Source organism: Macrobrachium nipponense, chromosome 11 (assembly GCF_015104395.2).
Source record: "Macrobrachium nipponense isolate FS-2020 chromosome 11, ASM1510439v2, whole genome shotgun sequence".
Taxonomy (NCBI): Eukaryota; Metazoa; Arthropoda; class Malacostraca; order Decapoda; family Palaemonidae; genus Macrobrachium; species Macrobrachium nipponense.
In genome coordinates, this window is record NC_061087.1 from 94512907 (window position 1) to 94529618 (window position 16712).

General features: G+C 35.4%; 1 protein-coding gene across 2 annotated transcripts in view; it reads left to right on the forward strand.

The window, feature by feature from the left end:
- Positions 1–16712, forward strand: part of LOC135207470 (galactosylgalactosylxylosylprotein 3-beta-glucuronosyltransferase P-like) — a 211544-nt gene that overhangs the window by 167158 nt on the left and 27674 nt on the right. For both annotated transcript variants that reach the window (XM_064239204.1, XM_064239212.1), the window contains exons 3-4: positions 11630–12159; positions 13248–13389. In XM_064239204.1, coding sequence (XP_064095274.1) covers positions 11630–12159; positions 13248–13389 — 672 coding nt within the window. The remainder of the gene's footprint in view (positions 1–11629; positions 12160–13247; positions 13390–16712) is intronic.

Consider the following 16712-nt stretch of genomic DNA (forward strand, 5'->3'; position numbering starts at 1 on the left):
TAAGTATAACCGTAATTTTTCGTTTTAACGATTTGAAAGTATATAAGTATAGTTTTTTTTTACTTAATTCTTAACCTCTAAGTACAGCTTCACCTTTTCATTTTAACGATTTGAATATATAAAAGTATATTTTCGTACTTAATTCCCTCCTAGTAATAGCTTCACTTTTTCATTTTAAACGATTTGAAAGTATAATAAGTATATTTCATACTAATTCCTACTAAGTATAGCTTCACTTTTTATTTTAACGATTTTGAAAGTATATAAGTATTTTCATACTTAATTCCCTACTAAGTATAGCTTCACTTTTCATTTTAACGATTTGAAAGTATATAAGTATATTTTCATACTTAATTCCCTACTAAGTATAGCTTCACTTTTCATTTTAACGATTTGAAAGTATATAAGTATATTTTCATACTTAATTCCCCTACTAAGTATAGCTTCACTTTGTTTTTATTTTTAACGATGTTCGAAAGTATAGAAGTATATTTTCTACTTAATTCCCTACTAAGTATAGCTTCACTTTTCATTTTAACGATTTGAAAGTATATAAGTATATTTTCATACTTAATTCCCTACTAAGTATAGCTTCACTTTTCATTTTAACGATTTGAAAGTATATAAGTATATTTTCATACTTAATTCCCTACTAATTATAGCTTCCACTTTTTTATTTAACGATTTGAAAGTATATAAGTATTTTCATACTTAATTCCCTACTAAGTATAGCCCTTTATTTTTCGTTTTAAAAAAAACCCCCCCCCGATTTGAAAGTTATATGAGTATATTTTTTTTACTTAATTCCCTTCCCTCAAAGTATAACACCGTAATTTTCGTTTTTTAAACGATTTTGAAAGTATATAATATATTTTTTTTACTTAATTCTTAACCCTCTTAAGTACAGCTTCACTTTCATTTTAACGATTTTGGAAAGTATATAAAAAGTATATTTTCGTACTTCTTCCCAGCCCTCCCCCTAAGTATAGCTTCACTTTTTATTTTAACGATTGAAAAGTATATAAGTATATTTTTCATACTTAATTCCCTACTAAGTATAGCTTCACTTTTTATTTTAACGATTGAAAGTATATAAGTATATTTTCATTTTTTTTTTTTTATACTTAATGTAAGATTCCCTACTAAGTATAGCTTCACTTTTATTTTAAAACGATTGCAAGTTAAATATAAGTTATATTTCATACTTAATTCCGACTAAGTAAAGCTTCACTTTTTTATTTTTAACGATTGGAAAGGTATATTATATTTTCATACTTAATTCCCTACTAAGTATAGCTTCACTTTTATTTTAACGATTGGAAAGTATATAAGTATATTTTCATACTTAATTCCCTACTAGTATAGCTTCACTTTTTTATTTTAACGATTGGGAAAGTATATAAGTATATTTTCATACTTAATTCCCTACTAAGTATAGCTTCACTTTTTTATTTTAACGATTGGAAAAGTATATAAGTATATTTTCATACTTAATCCCTACTAAGTATAGCTTCACTTTTTATTTTTTAACGATGAAAGTATATAAGTATTTTCATACTTAATTCCCTACTAAAGTATAGCTTCACTTTTTATTTTAACGATTGAAAGTATATAAGTATTTTATTTTACATACTTAATTACCTTTTTTTTACTAAGTATAAGCCTCACTTTTTGATTTTAACGATTGGAAAGTATATAAAGTATATTTTCATACTTAATTCCCTCCCTACAAGTATAGCTTTCACTTTTATTTTAAACGATTGGAAAGTATATAAGTATATTTTCATACTTAATTCCCCTACTAAGTATAGCTTCACTTTTTTTATTTTAACGATTGGAAAGTATATAAGTATATTTTAAGTATTATTTCACTTTTTAATTTTCTATAAGTATAGCTTCAACTTTTTCATTTTAACGATTTGACAGTATATAAGTATATTTTCTACTTAACTCCCTACTAAGCATAGCTTCACTTTTTATTTTAACGATTCTGAAAGTATATAAGTATATTTTCCTACTAATCCTATAAGTATAAGCTTCAATTTTTATTTAACGATTTGAAAGAGTATAAGTATTATGTTCATAGTTAATGCCCCTAATAAGTATAGCTTCACTTTTTATTTTAAAACGATTTTTGAAGGTATATAAGTATATTTTCATACTTAATTCCTACAAGTATAGCTTAACATTTTATTTAAACGATTGAAAGTATTATAAGTATATTCATACTTAATTCCCCTACTAAGTATAGCTTCACTTTTTATTTTAACGATTTAAAGTATCATAAGCATATTTTCATAATAATCCCTACTAAGTATAGCTTCACTTTTTATCTAACGATTTGCAAAGTATCTAAGTTATATTTTCATAATTAATTCCCCACTAAGTATAGCTTCACTTTTTATTTTACGATTTGAAAGTATATAGTATATTTCATAAGTACTTCCCTACTAAGTATAGCTTCACTTTTATTGTAACGATTTGAAAGTATATAAGTACCTATCTTCATACTTAATCCTACTAAGTATAGCTCACTTTTTATTTTAACGATTTGAAAGTATATAAGTATATTTCATACTTAATCTCCCTACTAAGTATTAGCTCACTTTTGTATTTAACGATTTGAAAGTATATAAGTATATTTTCATACTTAATTCATACTAAGTCATAGCTTCACTTTTTATTTTAACGATTTGAAAGTATATAAGTATTATTTTCATACTTAATTTCCCTACTAAGTATAGTCTTCACTTTATTATTTTAAACCGATTTGAAAGTATATAAGTTATTTTCATACTTAATTACCTAATAAGTATTAGCTTAATTTATTTTAACGACTTTTGAAAGTATATAAAGTATATTTTCATACTTAAGTCCTACTAAGTATAGCTTCCACTTTTTATTTTAACGATTTGAAAGTATATAAGGTATTATTTTCATACGTAATTCCTATAAGATAGCTTCACTTTTTATTTTAACGATTTGAAAAGTATATAAGTATATTTTCATACTTAATCCCTACTAAGTATTAGCTTCAATTTTATTTTAACGGATTTGAAAGTATATACGTATATTTTCATACTAATTCCCTACTAGTTAAGCTTCGACTTTTTATTTTACGATGGGAAGTATATAGTAGATTTTCATACTTAATTCCTACTAAGTATAGCGTCACTTTTTAAATTTTAACCGATTGGAAAGTATATACGTATATTTGCATACTTAATTCCCTACTAAGTTATAGCTTGCACTTTTTATTTTAACGATTGGAACGGTATATACAAAGTATATTTTCAATAACTTAATTCCCTACTAAGTTTATAGGCTTTCACTTTTTATTTTAACGATTGGAAAGTATTTATGGACGCGTGTGTTTCTTTAAATAGGATTTATTCTGACAATTACGCAGTTGTTAAGTTTTTAATGTTAAAACACTTAAATATGATTATTGTACAAAAAAAGACAATTGATTATTTGCATCTCCGATGAATTTAGAAACCAGATATTCCGAATCGTTTCAATAAATGAATCTTTCATTTTTGCATGGTGGTCGACATCCAAATATTTTTAATATACCTGGCAACTACATATTCTGTTTGCAGCTCCATCGAGTCACGAAGTCTTACAAATATTTCTGAATATTATAAAACCTGTGCATGCTGCATTTCACTTCATTTTATCGGTCTTATACTCTACTTGTAGTATTCTGCAGAATTCTACAGGAGTGGAGACCTAGTTCCCCCATTTCTGCGGTCCACACTTCCCTTTGAGGAACGGAGGGAGAATATTGAGAAACGAGAATCCATACGTAAAAAAATTTTTAAAAATAGAGAGAGAGAGAGAGAGAGAGAGAGAGAGAGAGACGAGAGAGAGAGAGGAGAAGAGAGAGAGAGAGAGAGAGAGAGAGAGTCTCTTCTTGTTCAAAGATTTTTGACAGGAAGGTTCTGAATGTTCGAGTTATTCGGAAAGGTTTTTTTTTTTTTTTTTTTTTTTTTTTTACGCTAACTGCGAAGAAGAATAGGTCTTCACTTTTATTCAGGACAAAGGAGATTTATTTATTTTTTTCACTATTTCAGTGATTTTTTTTAACAGGCAAGGGAGAATTTTTTTTAAACTATTTACATGACTTTTGTAAAGATATTTTGATGTGAAAGTTAAATTTCCGACTGATTTTTTTAAAAGGTATTGTTGAGTAAAAGTTATTGAAGTCTAAACTTTTTTGATACTTTCATCATGTCGCTGATTTTGAGAAATACTGTAAATTGATCAAATATGAAAGTTGATTTTTTTTTAATGAAAAATGAGAATCTTAAATACAATATTGAAAAACACTTTGGTAAAACTAATGTACTAAATAATGTCTTAAGTTACATAAGTAAATGTCATAAATAAGTTATACATTTTTTAATGAAAATTTAGAATCGTTGGCACGATGTAAAACAACTATAAGATTTTAAACGAAATTTCCATAAGATTACTAACCCGGTGGGGGGATAGTGCCGCCAGTGCACCTCACGGGGTGGACAGTAGGCGTTACTAAAGGTTCTTTGCAGCGTCCCTTCGGCCCCTAGCTGCAACCCCTTTCATTACTACTTTTACTGTACCTCCTATCATATTCTCTTTATTTTCATCTAGGTATCCATACTCTCCTAACAATGATTTCATAGTGCAACTGCTTTGAGGTTTTCCTCCTGTTACACCTGTCAAATTTACCTACTTTCAATTTCCTTTCCAGCGCTGAATGGCCTTATAGGTCCCAGTGCTTGGCCTTTAGTCCAAACTATATTCAATTCGTATATATATATATATATATATATATATATATATATATATATATATATATATATATATATATATATATATATATACAGGGTGTCCATAAAGTCCCAGTACCATTACAAGTATTTATTTATCATAATGGTACTGGGACTTTATGGACAACCTGTGTATATATATATATATATATATATATATATATATATATATATATATATATATATATATATATATATATATATATATAGTATATACAAGATTATTGATATAAGGAATTAATGTTCTTGTGGGATTCAAGGGGACTGGGTAATCTTAAAAGCTTATAATTAATCTCGACGGAAGGGAATGTATTCTGTAAGGGAACTGGATATTACACAGTGGTTCATTTCAGTGTCCCTTTTATTATCTAACAATTCTTTAGCTGCTGTCTTCTGTGATTCCTTTCCTGTTTCTGGTTTTTTTCCTTCTTCGTGTTTTTTATTTTTATTTTCTCTGCACTACTAATGTTTCTTTTGACCTTTCGGTACAAGTTCATCCCTTACTTCAAATGTATTAAGTTCGGTAGGTGTGTCTGCAATCTGAAGCAATTAACATATTCTTTTCCTTTATGTTTATGGAGAAAATGAACATTTTTAGCAGGAATTTAATATGGTTAGCCTTAACATCATTTTTTTTTTTTTTTTTTTGCAAACGGGTTTTTGTTTCAATAATATATTTTTTTGGACAGGTATTTTTTGGATTAACGTCATGTAGTGACAAACAGTTTCTGATTCATATAATTATATTGAGACATATGTGGAGGTTTTAGTAGATTGGTGGACAAATTAGTAAGAAATGCAAAGATAAATAACGAAAAGGCAATTAAATAACTTCACATCAATGAGAGAGAGAGAGAGAGACTGACTTCGGGTAAAAAATGATGACTGTGACGGAAGTAATCAGACTCTAAAATTAGGCAGAGTAATTGTTTATCGACATTCTAAAAATAGCCTAACATCACGTCCGGGCTCCAAGAACACGCTAATTACACCCCCATAAAAATAACGACGACTCCATAATGGAATCCTACAAATAGGATAAGTGCGCTCTAAATAGCCTGTAGGACCCGCGGCGAAAGGCTAAAAATAGCTCTAAAATGCTGGCTAAAAATAGCTATTTAATGTGGCGTCTCTTCAAGCTGGAATGCTGATGCACAGTCAGCTTAAATAGAGGAAGCCTCAAGCTGGAATGCTGGAAGCTTACATAGTGAATTTCAAGCTGGAATGTTGAAGCATAGTAAGCTTACAGAAAGGAAGCTTCGAGCTGGAATGTTGAAACGCAGTTGGCTTAAAGTAATGAAGCTTCAAGCTGGAATGTTGAAAGGCAGTTAGCTTAAAGAAATGAAGCTTCGAGCTGGAATGTTGAAACCCAGTAAGCTTAGAGAAAGGAAGCTTCAAGCTGGAATGTTGAAAGGCAGTTAGCTTAAAGTAATGAAGCTTCAAGCTGGAATGTTGAAAGGCAGTTAGCTTAAAGTAATGAAGCTTCGAGCTGGAATGTTGAAGCACAGTAAGCTTAGAGAAAGGAAGCTTCAAGCTGGAATGTTGAAGCACAGTAAGCTTAGAGAAAGGAAGCTTCGAGCTGGAATGTTGAAAGGCAGTTAGCTTAAAGAAATGAAGCCTCAAGCTGGAATGCTGGAAGCTTACATAGTGAATTTCAAGCTGGAATGTTGAAGCACAGTAAGCTTACAGAAAGGAAGCTTCGAGCTGGAATGTTGAAACGCTGTTAGCTTAAAGTAATGAAGCTTCGAGCTGGAATGCTGAAAGGCAGTTAGCTTAAAGAAATGAAGCTTTGAGCTGGAATGTTGAAGCACTAAGCTTAGAGAAAGGCAGCTTCAAGCTGGAATGTTGAAGCACTGTAAGCTTAAGAGAAGGAATCTTGAAGCTGGAATGTTGAAGCACTGTAAGCTTAAGAGAAGGAAGCTTGGAGCTGGAATGTTGAAGCACTGTAAGCTTACAGAACGTCAACTTCAAACTGGAAATTTTAAGCACAGTTAGCTTAAAGAAAGGAAGCTTCAAGCTGGAATGCTGAAGCACAGCAAGCTTACAGAAGGGCAGCTTCAAGCTGGAATGTTGAAACCGAGTAATCTTACAGAAAGGAAGCTTCAAGCTGGAATGTTTGTTGAAGCACTGAAAGCTTAGAGAAAGGAAGCTGCGAGTTGTAATGTTGAAGCACCGTAAACTTACAGATATGGAATTTCAATCTGGAATAATGAAGCACAGTAAGCTTAAATAAAGGAAGCTTCAAGCTGGAAGGCTAACCTAAAGATATACTAAAGCTTTAGTGAGCTTACAGGTAAGCTTGAAATACTCCTCTCATATATATTCCCGTTTATTGCGAGTATAAGCATCACTTTTTTGCCTTTAATGATTTTTCCGTTAAGAAAGATGACACCTGGAAGAGATGAAGAGTAGTTTAAATAAGTATATAAAAAAAGTAAGTAAATAAATGCGTGCTATGATAACACAACCAAGAGTTAAAGGAACGTATTTTACCATAAATGCAAACCAGAAACTAAGGCCGGGATTCTTATCCTTTTGATGATGCCAGATCCTCCAATGAATTCCCCAATATGGTTCATACCCCCATTGCTTAAGTCCACCTGAGTCCTGTTGACAGTGTAACTTAACACACTTAGTTTGATACATACTTTAGGTATGAATAGCTAGGAATAGAACATAAAATAAAATCAAAAGCATTTATAGTTTTATATAATTATTTCTTTACCAAATGTACCCACGTATACATTGACACATTAAAATCAAATATTTACAGATATCCAGAGATCAAGCCCCATACCCCCAGCAGGTGGTCCTCATACCCCCAAGGGGTATAGATACCCCACCGTGTTAAGAACCCCTGACATAAGGAATCAGTAAGATTTAAAAGAAACTTCTGGTCACGAGAAATCTGTAATTTTACGGACAAAACTTCCTAATATTGTTTGATAATGAATGAATGCTTTTATAGAATTGAAATATCTTATAATTTCTAATGTTGTTTGATAATGAGGCAGCCTCCAAAGCAATGATTATATAGAATTGAAATATCTCATAATTTTTGCCACAAATCAGCGATTAAGTTGATAAATATACGTACAAACCATCACTGAAGTGATACAACTCCAATTGCGAGGTATTAGGATACGCGTGAATATGTGACTGCCCTTTCTCTCTCTCTCTATCTCTATCTCTCTCTCTCTCTCTCTCTCTCTCTACACACACACACACACTCACACACACAAAGCATCATTGAATCCGCTGACTGTTGAACTCGTTATCCGTCATTAACGACTTGGAGGAACAAGCGGGCTAATCCAGAGTTTTGAATAGAAATAGGCAAATTGCCTCCATTTGTGGCGGGCAAATCCCGTAGATTTGTTTAGCGCGCGACTCCGAAAGACCCACGTTTGTTCTGGGCTATTGTTAGCCAGCGCTTTTGTTACTACAAATCCATTAATACCCAGGGTATACAGAGAGGCCTCGGATGTACACGGCGAGACCTAGGGGTATACAGAAACCTCGGGCGTGTTTGAAAGAGATTATGGACGGGAGGGGTGTCTTACAAAGCGCTTTTCACCAGCTGAATGGCTATCGGAAGGGCTCGATATATAGTGAGGGTGTCATTTTTAACGCCGTTATTAATGGAGCGTCATATATATTTGTTATTGTCGTGATGCTTCCTCTTCTGTTATCCCCTTTATCCTGCTCTTGTATTTGGGATTTATTACTCCAATTATCGTTATTATCATTTATTCTTACTCTTTTCCTTATTCTTCTTATTGTGACTTCAAATTAATGATTCCACATGTAAGGAAGAGTATTATTATTATTATTATTATTATTATTACCCTCAATCTTATACTCTAATGTATATATGTATAAATTTTTAAGACGACATTCCCACGTATTTATTTAGCACCTGCTTCAATATATATATATATATATATATATATATATATATATATATATATATATATATATATATATATATATATATATATGTATGTATAATATATAGTGTGTGTGTGTGTGTGTGTGTGTGTGATTGTGAAACATCACAGGGAAGAAAGAAATGAAAATTGGCTGTAAATTCTGACAGATGGCATAGTAATGAAGTCGGCACCGGTCTGGATTTGCAACTTTTATTTTTATTTCTTACCTGTGGTTTTTAAATAAAGTATAAACCACACACGCACACACACACACACACTATATATATATATATATATATATATATATATATATATATATATATATATATATATATATATATATATATATATATATATATATATATATATATATATATATAAGAAATACAGTATGTAGATACCACGCAGTTTCCAATAAACTAATGCCTGGTACGTGTGATATATATGCATTGTTGTTTTATGTACATTACGGTACATCTGTCTCATATGCATTCAGCGTTATGAGAGAGAGAGAGAGAGAGAGAGAGAGAGAGAGAGAGAGAGAGAGAGAGGTGGGGTTGGGAGGGGTTGGGGTTGTTAGAACCAGATCATTTTGGCCAAAGCAACTGCGTCATTAGCTGATAACTAGTACTAAAGTCTCCCCATTGCTGATCCATCGCTTATCTCACTCCTTTATCTTAACTTCCTTTCCGCAATTCCTTTTCCGTTCTGCAACGTCCCATTTATCCTCCCTTGTCTCTTCTCCATTCTCTTCATCTCGTTTCCTCCTTTTCTTTGCATCGCCAGAAAGGGAAACATATATTCTTTTGTATCCTTTTCACTCCGCCTCGAAGAATATATGAGTTACCGCTACGAATAAGTATCTAGTAAGGAAATGAAACGACTCCAATTTCCCGTTTTCTTTGTTCGTCTTCGTCCGATTATTACCAGCGGAGTAGGAGGAAATGTATATTGGATGAGTAATGGATGAGTGGGTGAATCGCCTCTTTTACGTTTTGAGGAATGTTGTGAGGTTGGAGTTTTTATTTATGGAGAAATTTCTGTTTTGTTCGTATTTTGTTGCTTCATCTGACACGACAAGAAGGAGGAAGTAGAGCCTCCGTTTTCTATCTCCCTATATAGTACTATAGTAGATTCACATCAGCCGTGCATTTGATGTCTAGGCCCGTCGCCTACGACGCTCCTGATTGGCTGTTGATAAGCCAATCGCAGGGCTGGAAACTGTCAGTCTCTCGAGAGAGTTCACATAGGCAGGATGTGCGTTCCACCTCTCCTGGGGTATACAGGTTGAACACACATCCTGCTCATGCAAACTCTCTCGAGCGAGACTGAGTTCCCAGCCTTGTGATTGTCTTTTCAACAGCCAATCATGAGCGTCATAAGGGACGGGTCTAGACATCAAAAGCACGGTTGATGTGAATCTACTATAGTATACATAAGTGATTACTTCATCCTTTTAATCTCGAATTCATTCCTACATTCTTCCATCTCGTGTCATCTCTCGGGGATAAGGTACATCTCTTTTTATTCAGGTATTGGAGAGGAAAATGTCTTTGGAAATAAAACAAAACAAGTAAAAAATGCGCTTAAGTGTCTTCGGCGCAACCGAATTTTCTGTATACATCTTATAATCAAGGCCACCGAAAATAGATATATCTTCCAGTGGTCTCGGTATAATGCTTTATGAGCCGCGGCCCATGATACTCTCAGCCGGCCGTGGTGGCCTGTGTTGTTGAATTACCAGAAGCACAATCAATGCTAAATTTAACCTTAAATAGAATGAAAACTACTGAGCCTAGAGGGCTGCAATTTGGTATGTTTGATGATTAGAAGATGGATGATCAACGTACCAATTTGCAGCCCTCTAGCCTCGGTAGTATTTAAGATGAGGGTGGATAGAAAAAGTGCTGATGGACAGGGACAAAGCCATTTCAATAGTTTTCTCTTACAGAAAACTAAAAACTGGCAATGGTAACAAAGGAGATGTGGATGAGCCTGTCATCTGAACGCCAAAAGTTCATGTCATGAGGACATGAAAAGCTCTCAGCTAAATTTATGACTTTTCCTGTACATTTGTCGGACTATGTACAGATAGGTGATCAGTAAAAGTGTGTCTGTCTTAGTTTAACCAGACCACTGAGCTGATTAAAAGCTCTCCTAGGGCTTGAAAGATTAGATTTTTATTTACGTGACCAGGGACCAATTGGTTACTTAGCGACGAGACCTACAGCTTATTGTGGGATCCGAACCTCATTATATCAAGAAATGAATATCTAATCACCAGAAATACATTCCTCTGATTCCGCACTGGAGACAGCTGGGAGCGAACTCAGGCTACCAGTTGGTAGGCGAGTGCGCAACCAACTCGTCCAGTAAGGAACTGAGTAACATTTATGGATTTATAGATAGATATAGATAAATAGATGATAGAGTGGTAAATAGACCCCGCTTATTATAAAAAGATAATTAAATAAATAATCAAATAGATAAAAATGTATTAAACTGCAAAGAGAATAATATTATGGTAGTCATGTATTGTAGTTCCTCGTTGGACGAGTCGGTGACGTGCTCGACTACCGATCTCAGGGTCCGGGTTCGATTCCCCTCTCTGCCAACGCGAAATGAGAGGAATTTATGTCTGGTGATAGAAATTCATTTGTCGATGTGGTTCGGGTCCCACAATAAGCTGTAGGTCCCGTTACTAAAGTAACCTATTGGTTCCTAGCCACGTAGAAATATCTCATCCTTCTTGGCCAGCCGTAGGAGAGCTGTCAATCAGCTCAGTGGTCTGGTAAGACTTAAGATATACTTAACTTTTTTAGTAATGTCTTGCACCTTATCTTGAACTTCTAATATTTTCTCTCTCTCTCTTCAATTCCCCAGCCGTGACGGAGAGGCTGAGCAGCCTCGCCCACAGAGCGGCGGCGGCGTCGTCTTCCGAAGAAGCAGAAAACTCGAGAGCCTCCTCCTCCTCCTCCTCCTCCAAGACCTTCTTCGCCCACCACCACCAGGCCAACTCCTCGTCCTCGCAGAATCACCCCCTCCTCCACAATCACCGTCGCCCCCACCATCACAATCACCTGAAAGCCAAGACCAAAAATGGCACCGATGCCATCTCCTTCCCCGCCAAAGTGCCAAACTCGCTCAAGTCGTATCCCAAGGGATCTTCGTCAGGAGAGAGCCAGAGTTCTTCGGCGTCGAGGAACCTCTCCCTGGCGTCGAACTCGAAGTCGATGTCTTCTGCGATGTCTTCGCCTTCGTCCTCCAATGCTCTTAGTAATAACAACGACGATGAAAGCGACGCCGGAAATGCGAATAATCTGGTCTTCAACATCGACAACAGCGTTCCGGCGCCTAATTCGGACATGCCCAAGATCTACGTCATCACGCCCACTTACAGACGACCTGAGCAGGTAATTGTGCCCTAATTGCAGACACATAAACGAACAAGTGTTTTGTATATTTTGCATATGCGTGATTGATCACCATGCTGCATTCAACATTTTATTCCAGTTCTTTAATTACCAGTTAGTAAAATGAACCAAAAAGTACAGAAAAGTATTTATATATATGAATAGAATTAGCTTTAGAATTGTCTCATGTTGCCAGTCTTTAAGACTATTTTCTTGTTAACATGAATAAACGCAGTTTAAGAATTGTTCCAAGGCATGATTATTTTACGAATATCTTCTCGTGAACACATCCAAGGCGTTTATATAATCCCGATAAAGTACATCTCAAACGAGGCTAACCGTGGTCGCAATATTGCTCACATGAATTAATCTGACGTCTGATGCACTGTAGGGAAATGTAAATGTATGCAATCAGATTAATAAGCAATCATTTAGAAAGTCCCAGCTAATAAAATGGGACCAGTTTCGTCAAAAGCCATTGGTCTGTTTCCTGATTTTGTTGAGATATTCACAGTCACAGAGAAACCTATCACCCCTTTCCACCTTCTTCCCCCTTTTTTCCTTTTAATATAAAAACAGAGAAAAGAGTTTAAATGGAAAAGAGATGAACGGGACAAGTTTCGTCCAAAGACATTCTTCCATTCTTGGTCTATTTCCTGATTATGTTGAGACATTCACAGTCACAGAGAAAACTATCACCCCCCTCCACCTTTTTTTTTTCTTCTTTTTTTTAAACATAAAAAAAAGAGATAAAAAAGTCGAGATGAAAAGGAGATGAATAGCGAATCACATACTCAGGTTAACGTGCACCTAAAATAACTACATTACAAATCGCCAAGAGGTCTTTTTTTACATAAAGAAAATAGAAAAAAGTTGAGATGAAATAAATGAATAGCGAATCACGCAATTAATTCAACGTGCATCTAAAATAACCACATTACTAATTGCCAAGAGGTCTTTGTTTTACATAAAGAAAATAGAAAAAAGTTGAGATGAAGTAATGAATAGTGAATCACGCAATTAATTCAACGTGCATCTAAAATGAACACATGTCTAATCGCCAAGAGGTCCTCCAATCCAATCCCCAGGTAGCGGAGTTGACCCGACTTGCCCAGACGCTGATGTTGGTGCCCAATCTCCACTGGCTCGTTGCGGAGGACTCCATTGCCCCCACCAGGAGGGTCCTGGCCTTCTTGGACTCCTGCAGCGTCCCGCACACCTATCTCCTCGGTAAGTAGAACTTGAAGGACCACAAAAAAGACAACATTTTAGAAGAATGACAGAGTGAATATGAAAAATGGTTTAGATTGCTTTAGAGGTCAGAATACAGCAGTAGCAGAAGCAGCACCAGTGGCAGTAGCAGCAGCAGTAGTAGTAGTAGTAGTAGCAGCAGCAACAGTGCCAGTTGCAGCAGAAGCAGCAGAAACAGTGCCAGCATCAGCAGTAGCAGCAGCAGCAGCAGCAGTAACAGCAGCGGCAGTAGGAGAAGCAGCGGCAGTAGCAGTTTGCTTTAGTTATCAAAATACAGCAGAAGCAACAGCAGTAGCAGCAGCAGCAGCAGCAGAGCAGCAGCAGCAGCAGCAGCAGTAGCAGTAGCAGTAGCAACACATTGCAGTAGCAGCGTAGCAACGTGCGTAGCAGTGCTTTAGTATCTAAATACAGCAGAGCAACAGCAGTAGCAGCAGCCACAGCAGCAAGCAAGCAGCCAGCGTATCATAGCAGTAGCAACAATGCCATAAGCAGTCGCACCAGTGCCATAGCAGTAACAGTAGCAAACGTGCCCGTACAAAAAAAAAGTTAGCAACAGGCCTGTTAGCAGTAGCAGTAGCAGCAGCAGCAGCAGCAGCAGCAGCAGCAGCAGCAGCAGCAGCAGCAATAGTAGTAGTAGTAGAAAAAAACGATCTAGTCAAGCTTTTGTAATAGCATATAAAAGCAAAAATGGTCATTTTATCCTAAATTATGAGTAACAAAAAGCATAAGAATACCATGACAATATGATTACATACCGTCTTGCAACACTAGAAGATCAAATTTAAGAAAATATAAAAACATCATTGATAATTTAGATATCTAGTTCGCCCCATTTCAAAATGGATTGGTAAAATAATCTAATAATCCGTCCTCCACTTTATACCAATCATCACTGGTAGCTCAGCGTTAAGCCCATCCCAAAATCAGTTCAAGGGAATCCTCTCCCACCCACTTCCCTCCCCTCCCCTTCCCTTCCCTTCTCCCCAGCCTCTACCATGCCAACTCAAAAGACCAAAGGAGAGAGAGAGAGGGAGACAGAGAGATAGGTGTAATCCTCATCTCCAGAGAGACAGAGAGAGAGGAGTGTAATCCTCATCTCCAGAGCGAGAGAGAGAGACAGAGAGACAGAGAGAGAGAGAGGTGTAATCCTCATCTCCAGAGAAAGGGGCAGAGAGAGAGAGAGAGAGAGAGAGAGAGAGAGAGAGAGAGAGAGAGGTGTAACCTCATCTCCGGAGAAAAGGGGCAGCAGAGAGAGAGAGACGAGTTGACGAGAGAGAGAGAGGTGTAATCCTCCTTTCCAGAGAGAGAGAGAGAGAGAGAGAGAGAGAGAGAGAGAGAGAGAGAGAGAGAGAGGTGTAATCCTCATCTCCATACAAGTCTTTACATCTGAAACTATTGATCTAAGGAATCATTGTCCCTTTATCACTTCAAACCTGTAACCTTGGCCTCCTCCGCCATCAGGATATTATGTTCTGGAGGCGTTGATCGACGTCACTTCTCGTTGCCTTTGTTTTAACCTCGTGAAGGTAATTGTGAAGGACTCCTGTGAAGACCCTAATTGGCAGGTGATGAGAGCCACGCCCCTTAACGTTCGCTGGATCAAAGGATGCTGATGAAAACAAGTGTGACGATGTCCTTGGGATGAGTTACGAGTTTTTAGTTTTTTATTTTAGGGAGGAATGATTCCAAAGTGAAGGCCAGAGGGAAGAAGGAAAGAGATTTATTTAGTAAAAAAAAAAAAAAAAAAAAGTCAGGGGTTCCACGAGATGGTAAATCTAAAACTCGCAGCATCCCAGGTAGTTCACTCACTTGACTTGGTTTTGAATTTCATATTTTATTCGTTTTCATGCAAAAGTTATGAAGAATGTATCGTGAAAGTAGGGAAGATTGCAGAGCAAAATAATTGGTTCTTGGAATCTTGAAAGACGTTTTGGATTTTTAACAGACTTCATGACTGATCTCGAGCCATCACAGAATCTTGAGGTTCCTTTAGAAACATTACGAAACTAAGCGAGCTTATTGTTTAGGACGAACAGCAATTCAAGTTCGATAGTGCATAAAAACACACACACACACACACACAAATATATATATATATATATATATATATATATATATATATATATATATATATATATATAATATGTATCTATAGCTGAATCACGAAAATATGGAACATGATGAGTATATAATATATATATATATATTAGATATATATATATAAATAATATATATATATATATATATATATGCATGCATATATATGACGTAAAAATGTTCTGTTACAACTGAATTTCATCTAATGAAAGGAACCCTTAAAAACGCTAAAATATAGAGAAAATACTATATTTCAGAGACTGCTGTCTCTCTCTTCAGTAGTTTCTGAAATATAGTATTTTCTCTCTATATTTTGGCGTTTTTATGGGCTCCTTTCATATATATATATATATATATATATATATATATATATATATATATATATATATATATATATATATATATATATATATATATATACACACACATACACATACGGGTGGGGACCGGGGTCGAGGAGAGAGAGAGAGAGAGAGAGATAACAGAAAATTAATATAAATAGAGCCACTCAGGCTAGCCTAATTAACCCAGGTCGTTTCCGACTGAAGCAGGGAGCACGCCAGAGACTATAATAATGAACATAATGACCCTCTCAAGGAAACAGCCGCAGTAAAATCGAGATGAATATCTACCTGAAGGAGCGAAGGCTCAGGATGATGCGTGGAAATAGGATGAGGATATTTCAACCCACAAGCAAATCATAGATTTTATATAAATATCGAAAGTTCCTTCAAGCACCCAAACTGACATCACTCTATTGGAAGGTGCCTGTAGGTGCCTGTTTTAACAGCCAGTTCCCAAAAAGGTATAATTCATGAAAATGAATATTTTACCCCCACCCAAAAGCAGATCATAGATATTATATAAATATCGAAACGTTCCTGCAGGCACCCAAACTCACATTACTCTATTGGAAGGCGCCTGTTTTAGCAATCACTTCCCAGAAAAGTATAATTCATGAAAATGAGAGATTTCTAGTTATTGATATAATTGTTTGTAGACTAACCCTGATGCGTTACTGATAAAATATGACGGGGGTGGGGGGTGGATGGCTTGTTGTTGATGTGGGTGGGGGTAGGTGGGGAAGGGGTCCTGGGACTCGGAGTATTGAATTGGATAACTCTCAGTTTTCGCAAGATCTAAAATTGGGAAAATAATACTAATACTTCTTTTTTTATTAATGCCCATTTTCAGAAAGTTGTTTT